The sequence below is a fragment of the Bidens hawaiensis genome, unplaced genomic scaffold (assembly GCF_021521415.1).
Source record: "Bidens hawaiensis isolate Kalapana, Puna unplaced genomic scaffold, B.hawaiensis_p1.1 tig00001032_1, whole genome shotgun sequence".
Classification (NCBI taxonomy): domain Eukaryota; kingdom Viridiplantae; phylum Streptophyta; class Magnoliopsida; order Asterales; family Asteraceae; genus Bidens; species Bidens hawaiensis.
The window spans coordinates 1,484,260-1,504,185 of NW_027491060.1; the positions used below are offsets into that span (position 1 = coordinate 1,484,260).

General features: G+C 35.2%; 1 protein-coding gene and 1 pseudogene across 1 annotated transcript; one reads left to right on the top strand and one right to left on the bottom strand.

Annotated features, from left to right (window-relative positions):
* Nucleotides 1-6,395: 6,395 nt before the first annotated feature.
* Nucleotides 6,396-7,134, top strand: LOC143553107 (vacuolar iron transporter homolog 2 pseudogene; annotated as a pseudogene).
* Nucleotides 7,135-7,537: 403 nt separating this feature from the next.
* On the bottom strand, nucleotides 7,538-11,878 carry LOC143555967 (eukaryotic translation initiation factor 5B-like). The gene is made up of 10 exons (XM_077045421.1): nucleotides 11,731-11,878; nucleotides 10,499-11,694; nucleotides 10,213-10,421; nucleotides 10,038-10,128; nucleotides 9,846-9,956; nucleotides 9,677-9,742; nucleotides 9,038-9,097; nucleotides 8,405-8,962; nucleotides 8,206-8,325; nucleotides 7,538-8,063 (listed from the first exon to the last, which is right to left on the bottom strand). Exons 1-10 carry the CDS (start codon nucleotides 11,876-11,878, stop codon nucleotides 7,935-7,937), a joined length of 2,688 nt encoding a protein of 895 aa, XP_076901536.1. The 3' UTR covers nucleotides 7,538-7,934.
* Nucleotides 11,879-19,926: the final 8,048 nt, after the last annotated feature.

A 19,926-nucleotide genomic window follows, 5' to 3' on the forward strand; every position in this document is an offset into this window, starting at 1 on the left:
ATGCACTTCTTTATCATCAATTAAGAGTCTTCTTCACTCCCAACTTCTATCTAAGGTCGATAAACATAACCATCACAAAATCTTATTAAGACGGCAATGATAACTAAATCTTTAGCAATGTAAATAATGGCAAGTTAACGGGTTTTTCAAACTTAGAGAATGACGTAAAAGAACTCCAATGACGAATATCTCGTTTAAACCAATTTTAGATTAAAGATAAGATCTACTTCCAATGACTCTACTCGCCCTTACTCAAGATGACTTGAACCAAGTGGGTATTGCAATAAAGATTTCCACTATTAAAAATATCAAGTATGATAAATTAATTATCACTATTGTAATTGTAAATCATATATCTATCATTTTATCCATTACCTGATAGAAACTAACTAGAACTAAAAATTAAATCATTAAATTGAAAGAGTGGAAATAATACCAATACAAAGAGATGTCCTAACTTCATGAGATGAGTTGGTTGAACCTATATCATATTACACTGTTGTTTGTTGATGTAATGTTAATATCAAAAATAGACAAAAGCAAAACCAACAAGCTGCAGAGAAAGTAACACATGGTCTTAATGAGAATTTCAACTTAACGCTAAACAAAATAATTTAATAAATTGTTGATATCATATTAAGCTAAAATGATGTTAAACCTAGTGTTTTTTTTATTTGATCAGTTAAATCATATGCACAAGATGATTATCTTCCCTTATGTACCCAGTTACAACTTCCAAATCCTACGCTTAGGTATGTGTTATGGGGACCAAGAAGTGCCAAAGGGTGCACCGTTTGGGTACGTTTTGATGGTGAATACCGCTACACACCAAGCATTAAAGGGCTTGAAATAGTGGAGTGTGAGGGGGGGTAACGTGCGCTAAAGAGGGGAAAGGAACTTTAAAACGGCTCTTTTGAGCTATAACTATTCAATTGGCTAATAATTAATTGGGCTTTTTCACTCACACCTTCAATAACATACTCTCGTAGTCGTGAGTGTGAAAATGTTAGTCTCTTTTGCAAACTAAATGCTTACCTGCCACGATTTGTCTCACTCACATAGCCCAACTCACATCATCCATGAGATATAAACTTGTAAAGAGATCCATTGATATCAAAATCACATAAAAATGTCTTAAAACTCTTGCCAATTTAATATGTATTAAATGAGATTACAAGACTAGGTCATGCCAACGTCAATAAGTTGTAAACTTGATATAATCCCAAAGATCTTGTCGATAGGAAATCTAGGTCACACCAAACCAATCAAATTGTCAAAAAGATATTTAAAAAGTACTAGACACGATAGAAAACCCCGACCTTTTAAAACTTTGCTTGCTTATATAGATACTTTTGTGGGTCTAAGAGAGATGTAAAGTGTAAACAATTGACTGATTCATAATTTCTTTTTTGGGTACAAAATAAGTTACGTTTTGATAGTTCACTAGGAAAGGTAAAATCTTTACCTCAAAATACTAAGGGTTAAGTGTCTTGGGTTCAAGTATCCATGTTCGCCTTTAAATAAAAATCATAGTATACATACAAACCACAAGAACTATAATTTCGCACTCTCAAGTTATGACTTAACTGAAATATACTAAAATATATTATTGCTAACCCTACCACCTGTTTGTCTTGTTTTTATATAAAAGAAAACAAGTCTACACCATAGTTATGAATTAGCAAGGTAAAAAAGTGAAACATACAACTTTTTTTAGTAACTAAACACAAACATGTTTTTAGGTTGAGTGGCCTATTAGATAAATAATTAAATAGAAAGGAGTTCTTCTAAGAATAAAAGAAAACTAAAAGAAAATTAAACCAAAAGATTATATGATTCTTTTTTCATATGATTCCACCCTTCACCAACACATTATCCATCCATGAATTTAAATGAGTGAATGTACAAGACATGTGTATTATGAAAAGTCTTGTAATTTAATTTTATTCACTCGTTTAAGCTCTACTCAATTTAAAATATATCAAGCTGAATAGCTGATTTACAAGAATTCATGAACGGTTTAACTTTTCTATACCCTTAATCTTCTGTTAAACGAGATAAAATATAAACAAAAATTACAAACAACTTCTCTATTTTTACTTAAAGAATCACAAATTCACAATAAAAAAACACTTAGCAAACAAAGAACATGCACCCATCCTTGTCAACTATCAGTTGAAATCCACTTCTAGGTATGCTTTTTCTCTATTTTTTCACTTTTATTGTGCTGGTTTTAAAAGATTTCAATGTGGTAATTATTATGCAAAACTACAATGTGTTTAGCTAGACGCTTCTAAATTAATCCCATCATGGCGTTGTCATACAATTTTCTACCAACTAATCATCAAATATAAGTTTTAACAAGAAATTTGGGGCATACACCAATTCGCCATAAAAGTTAAAAATATGTTAAGTGAATATGTGATCACACAAACCATAGATATATGTTTTTCAAAATTAAAGTTACATATATATATTCCGGTCTTTCAAATCTTTCACATCAAGGGACCTTCAATAAAGACAATTGACACTAAAGAGGCAACTTCCTACGGTTGATTTAGTCATTTAGACTAAATACGTTATAAAGGAACCTCCGAGCATTAATCAAATAACTGTAAAACGTAACACCGGTAGCCACATGAAGGGATTTCTGTACGTTATTGCACTCCGACATGAGAATGAAAGTATGTATCTAACATGCATCCTTCAAAATTTGTCATGTGGACAAAGTATTGTGAGTCTAGGCAAAACCAGCCTGAAGTTTCGACTTTAGTATAATAGTAACATACCACTAGAGGCTTCACATCTTCCTATTTTCGTAATCGCCTAAGAGTGTGTGCAAATGATATGATTGTGGACGATGATTGCAAAGTCTTGGACGGTATTGGCTATCACTTATCGAGAACCATGCCCACAACTAACTCCATAAAGTGCTCATTTTTGCCAATCTAAGAATCTTATTATTCGGATATAATGCGGAATTATACTTGAAACAAAGGTGGCAATACATAATGAGCGTTTTTCTATAGTCTAAAAACGGATGACTTTCATTGACGGGTAAATTTGTCAGTGAAGGCGGGTACTAGATAAATTCTTTTTTTTTTACTAGAACTACAATAATATGTCTCTTGACGAACTTGAATTACGCTTAGTTTTAGCATAAAGTATGTGACTAGGGTTGTAAACAAATCGAGTGTTCAACAAGCTATATATGCTTGAAGCGTCTGATGAGAATTTCGTAACATGAATAGGAACTTTGTTCATTTATGTTTGTGAATGTATTCTTTTATGTTCGTTACGTTCTTTGAATGTTCATCATCTAAGTTCGTTTGTTTATATTCGTTCATTAAATACTTTTATATATTTTATATTTTATAGTTTAAGCATTGTTTCTACTATCGACGTTCGAGTTTCACTAAAGCAGTTTATATGATCTTTTGTTTAAAACGCCACATACTCTATTCCTATCAATTACCTACCCTTACGTATGACTTTTTATTACTTTTGGTGTCTCGCAATTTTATTTATTCTTCTTTGAATTATGTTTCTTACTTTGATACATGTTTGTTAAGAATAAACGCTCATTTGTTAATGGATTGATTATTTATATAACTTGTTGATAGATCAATTGTTAATCTATTCACGTAATTTACAAACCAGCCATAATCTTTAAAAATGAAATCGCGTGGAATAATGTTCAACCGAAGATGATACGTTATTTATATTATGTAGGATTAATGCTAATATTATAACTTTCAATATCAATATATATAGTAATATAAAAAGTGACTCTGTAGAGCGTTTGTTTTTACTACTCGAAAAAATGTCATAAATTTGTCTTACGAAAATGTGGTGGAATGTCAAAAAGTGAAAGTGTGTTCATCTATCATTATCTAAAATGTATAAATGACGTAGTTTAAAATGACTTTTAACCTACCCATATCAATTCAAGAAAATAAATTACCCCTATTCGTTAAAATAGATTGATCACGTTTAAGAAATGTAACTAAATAGCTAAAGGGGATATAAGTCTTGTAAAAGACTTTTGTAACTTTTTATATTATTGGACAAATTTATATAGGAATATATCTTAGGGTTTTGTTTTTTTTTCTCCCTACAATTTAAATACAGTACTTGTGGCAATATTTAAGAAATCATTCAAAATCTTCAATGCAATAGAAGGGCACGTGAAACGAGATTTCTAGCCTTACAGACGGACGTTTTAGCTTTATGAAGAGCTACACACGAAAAAGAAAACTAAAATTCTATGGTGTTCATGACCTATAACATATAATTTATAAAAATGGGATGGTAACATGTTTTCAAAAAGACCAGTGATCCAACCAAGTGACCAACAGAATCCTAATACGTTGTGCTTACATCAAACGTTTTAGTTAAATACTTGTAAGTTTTTTTTTTTTGTTTTAATTTGTGATGCCATGCAATAAGCCCAAATACTTTTAGTTTTAATGGGCCTCTTTTCTAATGCCCAACTTTTAGATGTTATGACTTCTGACCTTAATAAATATCAAGATAATTGTAACAAATCATTAAAGATAATTCATCACAAACTCTAGATTTGTGAGAGAAAAATATAGAGGGAAAAGCAATATGTGGTTTAGAAATCTTCTATATCACTCTCTTTAAAATTTGTTCTATTTTGCATATGATACTTTTAGAAAAATCCTAATTGTTTTGTCATATCCACGGAAGAGATGTTGAGGCTTGTTGGGCCCCTTCTTAGCTCTTGATGTTTGGACTTAATGGTAGTTATAATAAGTGGTGGACTCCATATTTAAGCATGTACAAATAAGAGTAATACCAGGACAAGTAGCCTTCTGGGAGGTCTTCACCATTACAACAAAGAGCAAAACCGTGTTCCGTTCATAAGAGAGATGTCAATTCATAAAAAATGTCATGTCTTGTATATCATCGACATATTTTAGACTTAATGGACTTTAGATAATCAAGATGAAAGTTATATTCAAAAATTGATCATAATATATAGATTTTGTATGTGAGATAATCAAGATGTTGGTACATATTATTGATTATGGAGTATTACATTGGTTGATCGAAGATTCGAAGCAAATTTCGATACATACAGCCCATACAGGTTATGGCAAAATCGCTAATATAACAAGTGGACGGTCTATGATGGATTTGAAGGGTGGCATGGGGTGGAAGAGGAGACAGAGAAAGACGACTGAAGCCTTAGTTTTGGGCTTACGCAAGTTGATGAGATAGCCCAACTTAAGAACCATGTCAAAAAAATTAAAAAAAATCTCTCTCTCTCTCTCTCTCTCTCTCTAGTTTATTTGTGTCCTTGTTTAACTTTCTTTTATGAAATGAACTTTACCCTACGCTAAGGTTTTTTATTTTACTTTTTTAAACGACACTCTTAAGTATTTTAATGACCAAAATCTCTTATTTACACGCATTAAGTAATTACCTTTTATGTCAAAATAATAAACATTTATTTTAATCAGAACCCCAAAGGTTTATAGTGGATTTTATCTAATTAAACAAGTTTAAGAAACACCTTTTTAGATGCTATTATGTGTTATTGGCTGGATGCACTTACCTCGTTTATTATTATTTTTTTATTTTAAGATTAGTTTTTGATTAATTTAAAATATATCCTTCGAAAGAAAGAAAAAATGATTGGAATTAGGGACTCCACCAAAAGGACCAGTGGCTTCCACGAGGCGTCCACACTTTTTCTTTAAGAGCATCTACGACATGAATCACATCCTAAGATCTGATAGGATGTGATGCATGTGTATGTGGGGTGGGCGGACGAGCCATGTTGTGGAGCCCAAGTTTGACGAGCGGGTTCGTCTCTCCAAATTATAGAGCGGACGGTTGAGATGGGCCCCTTTCTCACATCACATATATACACATATTATATATATATATATAAAATTCTCTAACGGATTTCTGAATATTTGGTGTTGTGGAAGAAAATATATTGTTTTTAAAAGGTTCAAATATGATATATCATTGACGTGACGATTTGACGTTGTGGATATTGTGCTTACTCTCTCACCAATTCCATTTGAAGCCAAAGCAACCCGCACATTAAATAACTAACCGTTAAAGTACAACACATATCAAACAACTAGGTACACGTAACATGGGTTAGAATAAATTTATTCCAACAACTATATAACATGAAATACGAAAAATTATGTTTAACAATTGATATAAAATATATTATGATGGAATAAATTACACGTTACACGATATATAAAAAAGATTACCATGTTACAAATTTATATTATTTTTCACAACAAACTTATATGCATATATACCTCAAAGATCAAAGATATAATACGCGTATGGGACAAAACATTAAAGAGGTTCTACTATGCACTATGGAATAGTTAAAAGGATGTTTTTGTAATTTAACTTCATAAAGTTTTGCTTATAAATAGCTTATACTTGTAGGCGTGTGTTAGCCACACTCCATTTCACTCATCTCAAATGGCATCAATTCCCGTCGATGACATGGTGCACCACCAAACACCCCTCGACCTCGAACCAAAGGACATGTTTGACTACTCGAAACGGTCCCAATGGCTAAGAGCCGCGGTCCTAGGAGCCAACGATGGGCTAGTATCCACGGCGTCTCTAATGATAGGTGTTGCAGCCGTTAAAAAAGACATGAAAGCCATGATCTTGACCGGCTTTGCCGGCTTAGTAGCTGGAGCGTGTAGCATGGCTATCGGAGAATTTGTATCTGTTTACTCACAACTCGATATAGAAGTTGCCCAAATGAAAAGAGATATCAACCGAAGAGATAATAACAATATGCCGAACCCATGGCAAGCTGCGGCAGCATCGGCCTTAGCTTTTGCTTTGGGGGCTATAGTGCCTTTATTAGCCGTTTCGTTTGTAAGGCCTTATAGAATGAGGATTTTAGTGGTGGTGGTGGTGGTGACAGTCATGTTAGCGGTCTTTGGGTGGTTAGGGGCGGTGTTGGGGCGGGCACCGAGGGTTAAGCCCACCATTAGGGTGGTGGTTGGAGGTTGGGTGGCTATGGGCATTACATATGGTTTAACAATGTTAATTGGTACAAAGGGAATTAATTGATGTATAGTATATGGGTCATTTTAAATTATATCATGGTTTCAATATTATAAATAGTTACAAAAATATATATAATTTGTACTTTTAGACTATATATGCTTGCTTAATAACATAAGTATAATGAATAATGAATACAGTTCATCTTCTTACCAAAATCAATAAATGTGATGGTGACGAATTAGATATGCATTGTATATTTATAGGGAGAGAGATAGATGGTGGTGGTGATAAACTAAAAACCAAAACTTTACGTAAACAGAGTGAGAAAACTAAAAGTAATAAACAACTAGATACTTGACGACTTATTTGGAAAAAAGAGAATTCATACGGAAACTACAACATTAGATGGGTGTCGACTTTCGTATTATGTTCTCTTTTTTACCCAAAATTTCGTGTACGTTGTTGTTGTTGTGTATTGTAGTACAAGATTTATTCCGGTTCTCGTACTTTTAAATATAATTGCTCCTAATGATAATAAAGCATATTTATATATGAAACCTTTCAAAACCGATCTTATAAAAGTAGAAAAAGGTCCGACGATGCCTTCCAAAAGATCCGCAACAAAAGATAAACATTATTCCATCTTTAATGTCAAATTAATCATAACAAATGTGCACCAGAGACGTGATAAAAAAAACTATCCGCTGAAACGAAAATAAAGATATCAAATTTCTACAAAGAAAAAACCGAAACCGCCACACTCATTGTATCTTGAAGACATGTTCCTTCAGTTTGACCAGCAAATTTCAATCTTCATTGGACAACTCATCCTGTATACAAGCAGGATTGCAAACTATGAGTTACCATATATATAAAAACATATGTGAAATCAAATAGTATTTTCAAGTTACCCGATAATAAGCCTTTAGCGTGTCTATTGATTTCCTAGAGATACGACTGACTAGCTCGTCGTTCATCTCAAAATGCCTCCCGAACATTTTTTGTTGCTCCTCAGCATTGCCTCCCCTTATCTGCCCATATTAAATATTAATATTAATAATAATCAAAACTATATATATAGTATAAGATATATATGACCCTGCTTTGACTCCCATTCAAAAGCTACCCGTTTTGACCTGTTACCCAATCTAGCCAACCGGCTACATATTATACCTCGATAGACACCTGCTGTCCTTTATTGGCACGATCGACGGGCCTGTTGTTATTCTTAATGGAAGACACTCGCCCGATATCAATAAACTCCCTTTTAGGAATGCAAATTGGAGTTCCAATCTGCCACCGATACGAATATTAAAATTTTAATAAAAAGCATACGAGTAAGATCATAAGTTCATAACAATAACAAAAGTACCTTAAGAATGCCGTCTTTGACAACCACACCGAGAATAATCAGATCCTTCTTTCTATACACGCAGTTCGGCATAATTTCAAGCTTGCAAGGAAACACAACATCTTCAGCAGCTTCATTCCTCTTTTCCTCCTTAATATTATCCATATACACCTTAAACTTATCAAACAAATGGTATATAATATCAGCTGTGAAAATCTTGACACCACTGTCATCTGCAAGCTTTTGCGCTTCCGGTGTCACTTTGACATCAAAAGCTAAAATAGTTGCAAATTCTTTCTTCTTTTCCAGCATGACACTGGCCTTCATCACATCCTTTTTATGCACGGGACCCACACCTATACCGCTAACGGGTATGCTTACGTCTGGACTCTTTTGAAAATCTAACAATGCCTCCAATGATCCTAGAGTAGATGCTTGAACGTAAACCCCTTCGCCACTTTTATCTGTTGTACTCATTACATTCGACATATCTTCCATCACTGATACTTTAAGCTCTTCCACATTGTCGTCAGGCCCTACCACGTATAGAGCGGTCCCAGCCACCACATGATTGAGATTCTGTTCAAGAGAAAAAAAATGTTGAAAGTTTATTACAAATGAAGTATGACATTTATGAGAAAAACAAATAGATACATGTGCGGTAATTTTGATCCCTTGTGCAGCTTTAATTTCTTTGTGATGAATGTAGTCTCCCTGAATTAAAATTGTATTCAGAAAATTAAATTTGTCAAACTTAAATGGTGTGAATGTTTGACACGAAATGAACCTAACACGTGGTATAATCGGGTTCGGTTCAGTTTCAAGTCTAATCCACGAACACGGTTAGCAAAACATGTAGCGCTCGTGTCAGCAGACAGGCTTGCAGTTGACCAGTTTAACCAAAATATGTTTTTATCCTTTCTCTAAAATGTGTTTTATGTAATTGACATAAGCTATTATAAGTTATAACTGAAATATTTTTGTTTTATATTCGTTTTCAGTTGTAGCTGTAAAACGGTAACTTTTAAGTATGCAAAAAAAAAAAAAAATCGATTTAAACAACTTGTGTTCATGTCAACCTGCGAATATTCGTGTCGGGTTGGACCAGTCAACCCACAAACGCAGCCCGTTTAATACACATAGATATAATGAATTAGTTAAAAAATGATTTAAACAGGTTGTGTTCATGTCAACCTGCGAATATTCGTGTCGGGCTGGACCAGTCAACCCACAAACGCAGCCCGTTTAATATCCTTAGATATAATAAATATAATAAATCAAAGAGATTGTCACCTTTACTCTGAGTTCTTTCATTGGCTTTGGGGTCAACAATGAGCGAATCGTAGTATGAATTGGTCCCTGCACAACATCGGGTATCGTTTGTTTAATGTTAACTATAACTATGGTTTATAATCACCAGTATATTATTAAGATATAACTATAACAAAGTACTGGCACTTGCCTGAAAACCACAAACAACGATCTCATCGCCTACATGAAGCACACCATTAACCAATATCACGTCGATCGTCGTTCCACAGCCTTCTAACACTTTAACCTCCAACACCACACACTAAAAAAATTCCCATTCCAAAAATCAAATAGTAATTAGAAACCACTACAACTTGTAAAATGTTATATGATAATAATATACCTTAAATTCACTGCTGTATGTTAGTCTTTCAACCATTGCCTTTTGAGCCCACTGGATAGATAATAACAACAATTCTGGTATGCCTTCATCACTGTCACCCAAAATTAACAACTTAGTGAAAAAAATCCTTTATTCAAATGGTGAGTTTATATTGGAAAGTGCATAAAATATATACCTGATAGCACTAGTGGGTACTATGCTATAAGTTTCTCCCATATATTTGTTCTTGTTGTACAATTCAGTATTTAATCCTTGCTCCTTAAATTGTGTGATTACCTGAGTAACCCTCTGGTCAAATTCGCATCGAACATCCTTAGATTGCAGCTTCAATGCCTTTCCAATAGGTGCGTTACGACATGTTTTCCACCCGTATAATCGGTCAACCTAAACATCAAACAAGATGAATAAGATAAACAAGATAGTGAAGTTCATAAGTATAAATTATTTAAATCCTAACTCACTTTATTCAGAGCCACAATGAAGTGAGTGTTCCTCATTCTCAATAGCTTTAATGATTCTATAGTTTGTTGTTCTAACCCATGCATAATGTCAACAACCAAAATGGCGATATCGCATAAGCCAGAACCACGAGACCTTAAGTTCTTGAAAGACTCGTGTCCAGGTGTGTCTATAACCAGTAGGCCCGGGACATCAATCTTTGCATCAGATTTCAATTCTTTTGTTCGCTCGCGAATGTTTGTGACAGGAATATAAGTAAAGCCGATTTGTTGGGTGATTCCTCCAGCCTCGCCTTCTTGAACATTAGTCTGCCTAATGCAGTCAGGCAACTTGGTTTTACCAGTATCCACATGGCCCATAATGCAGCATATTGGGGACCGAAGGGTCGTTTTACTTTCCTCTTTGGTGTCTTCGGTTTCACTATCAACCGCTTGCTGGTGTGGTGTTAAGTTATTTGCTGATACGGGTCGGGTTGTAGTGCTGTTTTCAAGAATTTGTTTTCTCGTTAACTCCAATCGTTGCGCTTTTTTCTTTTCCTTTGCTGTTACCGGTTTGCCTTCTTGTTTTTTCTTCAATTTCTTTTCTCTTTCTCTTTCTTTCTTCAATCGTTTACTCTCTTCTTCGATTCTTTCACATTCTTCTTGTTCCATACGCGCCTCTAGTTCCTTCTTTAGTTTCTCCTCTTCTTCCCGTTTCTTTATTTCCTCCGCTTCCTTATGCCTTGCAAGCGTCTCTTGCATCGCTCTAACATGCTTCGGAACCTTCTTTTCAGCCTTCGATTCTACTGCTTTTGCAACCTTCTTTTTCTTCTTTTTAGCACTTGCAGACTCTGCAGCCTCTTCATTTACACAACCTTCAACCGCCACTGCGGCTGCAGGTTCAATCACTTGAACTGTCTCCGCTTGTGTTGGTTCTATAGCAGCGCCGAGTTCTGCTAAAATTTTGTCAATGTCATCTTCTTCTTGGACTATTCTTCCATCCTTATTTTTCTTCTTTTTATTTTTAGAAGTATTTAGAACATCAGCTTCTTTGCTAATAATACTAATACTTGATTTTTCAGGCTCATCGACTACTACATCAATGGCGGGATTATCATCTTCACTTTCTTTCTTATTAGATTTAGATTTCTTCTTCTTTTTCTTTCCAGTAAACGAAATAACCGGTTCATCATCTTCATCCTCAAATTGTTGTTTTGCCCCTGAACTATCCGCTAATTAAACATCATCATTATCACCAAGCAATGCAAAAGCCAAAGCCCCAAACGAGTTCTCAATCTTTTTCATCTTAGATTTCAACTTCTTCTTACCAGTAAACTGAATCTCCAATTTATTATCAGCATTTTCTGCACCATCATTAAGTCGAAGACTCTTCTCGTTATCCATACGCTATTCAGTATAATGTTATTCAACCTAAAAAACATAACATGCATGCACAAAAGCATTAACAGTTTGCTGCTCGTTTGCCTTCTATTTCGAAGTAAACACTACTCATTAAATATGGTAAAAAAAAAATACTAACAGGTGGTTTAAAAAGAATTAGTTCAAAAGTTTTACGTGAAAACTGTTTACAATTTATTAATAGGTGGTTTGAAAATAAATTAGATCAATAAAACAATTAACTAGCACTAAAAACTATACTTGCAACATCAACTCGAATCAACATAACAATTTAATAATAATAATAATAATAATAATAATAATAATCGACTTCAAACATGTAAAAACAATAAGCGAGTGGTAACCTGTGGATGGGAATTCGTGACGAGTGTTTATATGATCTGCTACAAGTATCGATTATAGTGTGAGGAAACTGAGTTTTGCAGAGATTGGTTTGGAACGACTGAATCATATTACGACGAAAGAAGAACAAGATAGCGACGAGAGTACGACGATCATAAGCACGACGAGAGCAGGAGAACGAAGGATATGTTGATGATGTAAACCTTGGCCAACAACGATGAATATATATAGTCCCAATGTAGGCTTGTCACTTTTAACCTAAACCCGAAACGGGCCCGAGAAAATAATAACCTCAACTCGATAAAAGACAATGTTTGGTAAAACTAGCTGGTAGTTGGTAGCTGTAAGCTGAAGGCTGAAGGCTGGAAGATGGTAGCTGTTAGTTGTAGCTTTAATAAAACTAGCTGGGTTTCCGCCTGGTGCGGCGGAATGGGCGCACGACCTAACATCAACCGCATAATCAGTGTCGGTACATGATTCACCTGATGACAGTGCATTCATAACCTGAATGTAGACGTGTAATTCATGGAAAAGCAGTAAGCTTGTAAATGATGTCGAAAATCAAGAAACAAAGCAGAAATATACAGTAATTTCAAATAGATAATTTTTTAAACCAACATATTTTGATATGAATCCATTTCTGAACATGCACTGTTCTAATCTGCAACATGTTCTGACCTAATCTCTTTCGACTCAAAAGCGTATCGACACGAATCGAACTAATTTAACCCTTTTTGTATTGACTCGTTCTGACCCTAATTTGGTCTTACACATGACTCAAGTTCATCTGACTCGAATCCTAATTTGGTCTTACACATAACTCGAGCTCACATGACTCGACTTTTTACCAATCCTACCCAATAATCACGTAGTATGTTAATTTTTTAAAATTAAAGAAGTATGACAATATCATACTCAAATTAAAGAGAATAAAATGCTCGTTTTTATGATGTAATTTGTTTAAAAAAATTATTACCGTGTGAAAAAGTTATGGCTCCTAAAAACGTCGTGGGGTAGTTAGTTTTGAATAAGGGTTGAATGCGTAACTATAATATAAATTAACAAAAGTTGATATAAGTTCAAGTACTAAACTTGTAAATTTAAATGTAAAAGCTTGTAGCTAGCTTTTTCTCAAATACTAGCGTTTGAAAAATGAGCTTTTTATACCAATCTAAAAGCTTGAAGCTACTTCAACCAAACAAAGTTTTTTATTAAATATGAACTTTTTCAAAAAAGCTTAAAGCTTGAAGCTCATAAAAGCTCCTTGCCAAACATACCCTAAAGCTCTTAAAAGCTCCTAAAAGCTCTTTGTTAAACATACCCTAACCTGAATACGAATTTTAGTAGGTCTGATCTTTGAGTTTTGGGTCAACCCGAATAAAATATCTGTTTTAACAAACCCTATGCATTTTTCTTATCCGGCCTTGAAAATTCAGATTATGTTGGTTTATTATTTGGTTATTTATGTTATAGGTAAAGATAAATACGTTAATTCAATTTTTGAATTGTAGCCTCTTTTTATTTTTCTAATTTTTATTTTCTTGTATACTTGAAATTCGATTAATTCAACAATTAGAGAAAGTGTGTGTAATTGTGTCAACATCAGTAATAGTAAGAGATGAACCATCGCTGATGATAAATTCATCAGTACCATTATATGCAGTATGGAACGATAATGCATTAAGTTCATTGATGATGCGGTGAGATGCCACACTGTCAAAGAGCCATGTAGGCTTATTGATGTTTGTGGTAAACACTCCCAAAGCTAACTATAGATACTATAGTGCAAAGTCATATCACTTTGGTTAATAAAGTCCAAAAGATTTATTGATCTAAAGGGGTTGGGTGCATATACAAAATAGGCATATATAAATTATTGTACGTCAAATAACATAAAAAAAATGTTGGTCTCAGAAGATGAAATGTCTTATATTTTCCGGCTGGAGAACTAATTGGATTGTTACGAGTGGAACGATTGGAGTGCGCTTTGGAAGAAGCAATTTGCTACCAAGCCGTCAGGGAATAACAAGAGCATCTATGAATACTCAAAGTTTCACATCCAAAACAAGTTTTAAAAAATATGTGCGAGGTTTAAATTGAATGCACATGTGGTTGATTGGTAGACATTATCGTTTGTAAACTTGGAAGAACAACCTATGGGTTTTGAAGACATGGCAAGAAACAAGTGTGCGACCTTTGGTAAAACAATATTCGCATTTAACAAAGAAAGGTCGGGATGTTGAAACAAGAATGGAGGAGAAATCAATGCCAGTGATAGACATATTTAGGAGAGGTGTTGGAGATTCGAGTATTTTGACTTAGATTTTCAAAGAGTCGTATGATAACTTTCAGATTAAAAGTTATTCAATGGTACCCATAATACTTTAATATGATAAAACTCTGAATGAGATTAAGAACATAGTATGAATTTTTGTCAGAGATTTTGTCACACCCCGACCAAAGGCGGCGAAACATGCCGGGGTGCAACGATTGCTCATAAGCGCATGACACTATTTAAAGCGAAAATATTTAACAAACTCATTTCATTTCACATCATCGAAAATGTCACATAACCAAATATTCATAACTCAAATACAACAAAATATAACAAAATATAGCAAATCAAATATTGTTCAGTTTTGCTAATATCCTAACGGTATTTGTGACGTTTTCTTCACCGAACTCCATAATCAACCTAGATGCAAACCTGTAACATTTCATAAAATAAAGTTTATCAACACAAAGGTTGGTGAGCAATTCATAAGTTTGAACAATAGATATATAGTATGAAAAGCCACAAAACTAGTATACAAAACCATAAATAATAGCTATAAACTTGGATAAATAGTTATCGCTAACAAGTTAGCGACACCCAACTATAAGGGGTTGCCAAATAGTTTATGATTTTATAGTTATCGTTAATTGCATTACGTTAACGACACCTTGCCATGAGGGGTTGCCAAATGGTCTAGGATTTATAGTTCCACCATCCAAAAGCGATAAACACATAGTCAAATAAGCATAGAACACCAAATCGAGCAATTATTCAAGTAAGGTATACAACAACGTTTGTGGTTTAAGACCCAAGTATAAAACATTTAGTTTAGATAAGTTGAAATGTCACCCCCAAAATAAAAGATAGAAAACGGGGTATGAAGTTACTCACATTCAAGTAATAAACTTGAAAGATTGATTATTTGGAGATTTGCCGGAACGACGAGTTTAACGTATGAAGCCTAAATAAAAGAAAGTCTTGGATTTAGAAAGGTTGTCTTGAAGATCTTTAAATAAAATAATTGTTGCAAAAACTAATCAATTAAAGTTCAAGGTTTAAAATGTAACTATTTAAGAATTTATAATAATAACCCTTTTAAAAATGTAAGTTTGCTCAAAACCGGGTTAAAGTATCTAACCTTAATATTTACTTAACCAATGTTAAGTAATAAGGTGAGGAAAACGCTAAAATGCAAGTTCCATTAGGCTAAAGATACTAAAACGGGTTTTTAACGAGTGTTCGGGTTGTCGGTTCGGGTCTTGACAAATGGTCAAACCCAAAGTCAACTTTCCAAAATATTAATTGTTATGAGATAACTCATTAAAACATACTAACACTTAACCAAGTATGTAGATCTATTGTTTAGAACTAACAACGCACGTTAAGCGAGTGTTCGGTTTTGTCGGTCCAAGCTATGTTATGAGATCAAGTTGGATCCAACTATTCCAAGTACTTAAGAAAATAATGAAAATCAGTTTGTAAACTAATTTTTAAAGAAATATACAAGTCTTGATAACTAAAAACACACTTGTGTGTCTTAAGCGAGTAAAAGTCGGTATAGTTCGGTCTCCATCTCACAAATAGTTCATAGATGGTTTCTACATGCCCAAATATCATAGAACTTGTATATTGGTTTATAAATAAAGAAAACTTAAATTTTACAACAAAAAAAGTTAACTACAAGTCTTTTAAGCAAAAGTTTCGGTTTAGTTCGGTTTCCATCTCCCAACGAGTTCATAGATGGATTCCATATGCTTAATATCAAAGAACTTGTAAAAATGATTTTTGAAACTCAAATCTAGCAATAAACATGTTTAAACAACTATTTTAACAAAACTAGTAAACAAAAGTTCGGTTTCCGGTTTGGACTAGTTTCGGTTAAACCGAGGTTAGTCTTATACAAACCCACTCCATGGAACTTGTAAATAAGATGAACAAACTAAAGGGTTAGAAGTTAGTCATAAGTGATATGTATAATAAGTTATGTGTGTGTAAATATATATCAAGAACACGAAGTCCTCCATGAAGCCTTGCCTTATGACATTCGAAACTTAATCAACCAAAGTCGGTGAAGTAACAAATAAAGGAAACAAGGGGTGTGTATTATATATATGTTGTACCACCATATTCAAGAGTTAGTAATGTTAGATGAACAAGTTAGAATGAAAGACTATAGTTAGTTTGACTTGAGAAGTCAAAACTTCAAGAATACATAAGAAATAACAACCTTGAATCTATGGAGTTTGAGAGAGTTTTTGGAGATGTAGCAAGAGTAAAATGAAGAAGATGAGTGTGTATATATAGGGAAGGAGTGAAGGGTTGGGTATAAAAATTCTTTTATGGTTTGCATAAAAATGTGTATGTTTAAATGGTCAAACAATGCATAATAAAAAAAATATATTTTATATATTTTAAATGACAAGATCCAATATTTTATATATTTGAAATGTTCGGGTTACAAACGGGTCGGGTTTACATAACAAAAGTGACCCGAAATTGACGAATGTCACAGTATTCCTTACTTTAGGAAATTCGTCTCGAAATTAAGATGAAGACGACGATGCAAACAAATGTGGATACTTCTCTTTCATTGTGTCTTCTCGTTCCCAAGTAAACTCCGCGCCACGCCGTGATTCCCAACGAACTTTTACTAACCGAATACGACTACGCTTGGTTTTCTTCTCGTTGCGATCCATAATCTCAACGGGTCGTTCAACCATAATCATAGACTCATCAACATGAACTTCATCGAGGGGTATATGAAGATTACCCTCGGCTAGGCACTTTTTGAGATTCGAAACATGAAATGTCGGATGAACACCGGCAAGTTCTTGCGGTAGTTCAAGTCGATACGCTACTTTCCCAACACGCTCAAGAATTTTAAAAGGACCAACGAAACGAGGAGCTAGTTTACCCTTCTTTCCAAAACGGACTACCCCCTTCCAAGGAGATACTTTTAGAAGGACAAGATCGTCAACATTAAATTCGATCGGTTTTCGCCGTTTGTCGGCGTAACTCTTTTGACGATTTCTAGCAGTTAGGAGATTTTTACGGATTTAATCAATGACGTCGGTGGCTTCTTGGACCATTTCGGGTCCCGTGATTTGAGCTTCACCGATTTCGTTCCAACAAATCGGGGAACGACATTTACGACCGTAAAGAGCTTGAAAAGTGTCACACCCGGCCCTGAGCGGCGGAAACAGCCGGGCGCGCGCGAGTGGGAATTGATACTTAAGCACGGGCCATTGCAAACATTCAAAGATTTTCATTGCGCGTGAAAAGTTTAATACAAATACATTACATTGTTTAAGAATTTCATAAAAACATCCAAGTATAAAAACTGTTGAAGATTTCCACGCCATATCCCCTTCCGCGGCGGGAACAACCACGCGCATCGAAGGGATAGAACTAAAATCTTCCAAAAAGCTAGTTTTAGATGTTCAGCGTGAGGTGCTCTAAGTGTGACTCCATGCGCTACCTAGTTATCTCCTGAAAGACACGTAAAAACATTTGAATCAGTATAAACTGAGTGAGTTCACAAGTTTTGGTAACTTGATAAATCGTATTGCATCATAATCTTGATACAAATCATTCTGAAACACAATTCTGATAGCATCATTAAAACACAAGCTTGGTAAAACATAGTTCTATCAACATATTCTGATAAAATCGTTCCGCGGGTTACGCGCGAACATTTCTGGGAACTGTGCTCGTCTATGCAAAGTGGCGCTGCCACTACGAGCTAAAATAAGTAATACCGTCCCGCGGGTTACGCGCGAACGTTTCAGGAACATGTGCTCGTCCATGCAAAGTGGCGCTGCCACTACGAGCTAAAATAATAATTCCGTCCCGCGGGTTACGCGCGGACGTTGTGCTGGAAAACAAGGCGCTCGTCCATGCAAAGAGGCGCGACCCCTACGAGCGGGCTCAAACCCATAGTACTGCCCCATGACCATGCTAGGCACTCGTCCATGCAAAGAGGTGCGACCCCTACGAGTGGGTGGATCAAACCAGCAGTCCCTACCCTTAGAGTTCCAATGGTAAAGTGATCACTTACTCGAGTTCTAGCGCACATACATCGAAAACCTTAGATAACCGTTTGCATTACTCATCATGAAACATAACTTAAACACATAATCGCTTGCATAGCTTGTAAGTATACCATGATAAACATTATTTAAGTACGTGTCCCTCGCCCCGAAAACAGTTTAAAAATAGTGAAAACAGTGAAAATAGGGGCTGTGAGACTCACCTGTGGTTCTTGTTAAGGGATTAATCGAGATTCGGGTTTTCTTGGTGTTGGCCTCGGAATTGAAGGTCTAGTAACAGGATCGGAGCTGAAAACAACGGATGCTTGGGAGAGGATTAGTGCAAGTTTGCAGTTCTTTGAAGTGTGTTTTGGGTGATAACTTAGGTTACATATTTATAGGCAAACTCAAGGGAACACAATCCCTTGCTTTAGGGGATTGAAATCTTTTCATATCTAGGTGTAATGATGATAAAGTATGGAAATTATTATTGTTTATTGTTTACTTAAAAGTGGAGGAGTGGACAAAAGATCTTGATTTGATTTGAACAGGTCATGCAGGTCTGGGGTTGGTGAGAATAGGGTGGCTGACAGTTGACTTTTCATGTTACAGTGTGCTTTTTCAGGTACTTTTGTCAGTGTACAGTAAAAAGTGGAAAATCTCTGAAACACGCTACTGTTTCCTTTTGGGCGGGAGTAATCTCCTTATGTCTGGAGAATAGACTAAGTGTTCTGTGCGCATCACTTTGTGCGCATAGCTTTCTGCGTGAAGGACATTTCTTTGCTGCGGGTAGGTGCGTAACCTTCTCGCAGTTGGGGATATTGAGTTTCATTTGTAGATTCTCCAGGTGGTCTTGGTATTTCAACATAGTGATCAGTCATGTTGAAGTCAATTCCATCTTGGAGCTTCAGACAAACTAGCTCTCAATGTTCCCGCCATGCGGGGAGGTTAGTTCCCTTCCGCACGCGCATAAACGATTTAGGATGCACCCGCCTTAGCATCATGCGGGATGGTCAACCCATAGACAACATAACGTTTAAGTTACATGAAAACATAAAGCCAAAACATTCGCGCATGGCGCATATAACATATGCTCACGCTGGTTCTTAACATGGTGCGCTCGCGCAGGTTGCACATAACAAATGCACGCGCTGACTAACATGGCGCGCTCGCGCAGGGCGCACATTACAGATGCACGCGCTGACTAACATGGCGCGCATAATATTTACAATCACCTAATTATTAGGTTGATTACTTAGTTTAAGGGATTGGGAATTTACCGGGTGTCACATTCTCCCCTCGTTAAACGAATTTCGTCTTGAAATTTAGGAGACGTTGCTGGCAGAAGCCATGCTCTGAAAGAGGTGTGGGTATTTCTTGCGTATTTG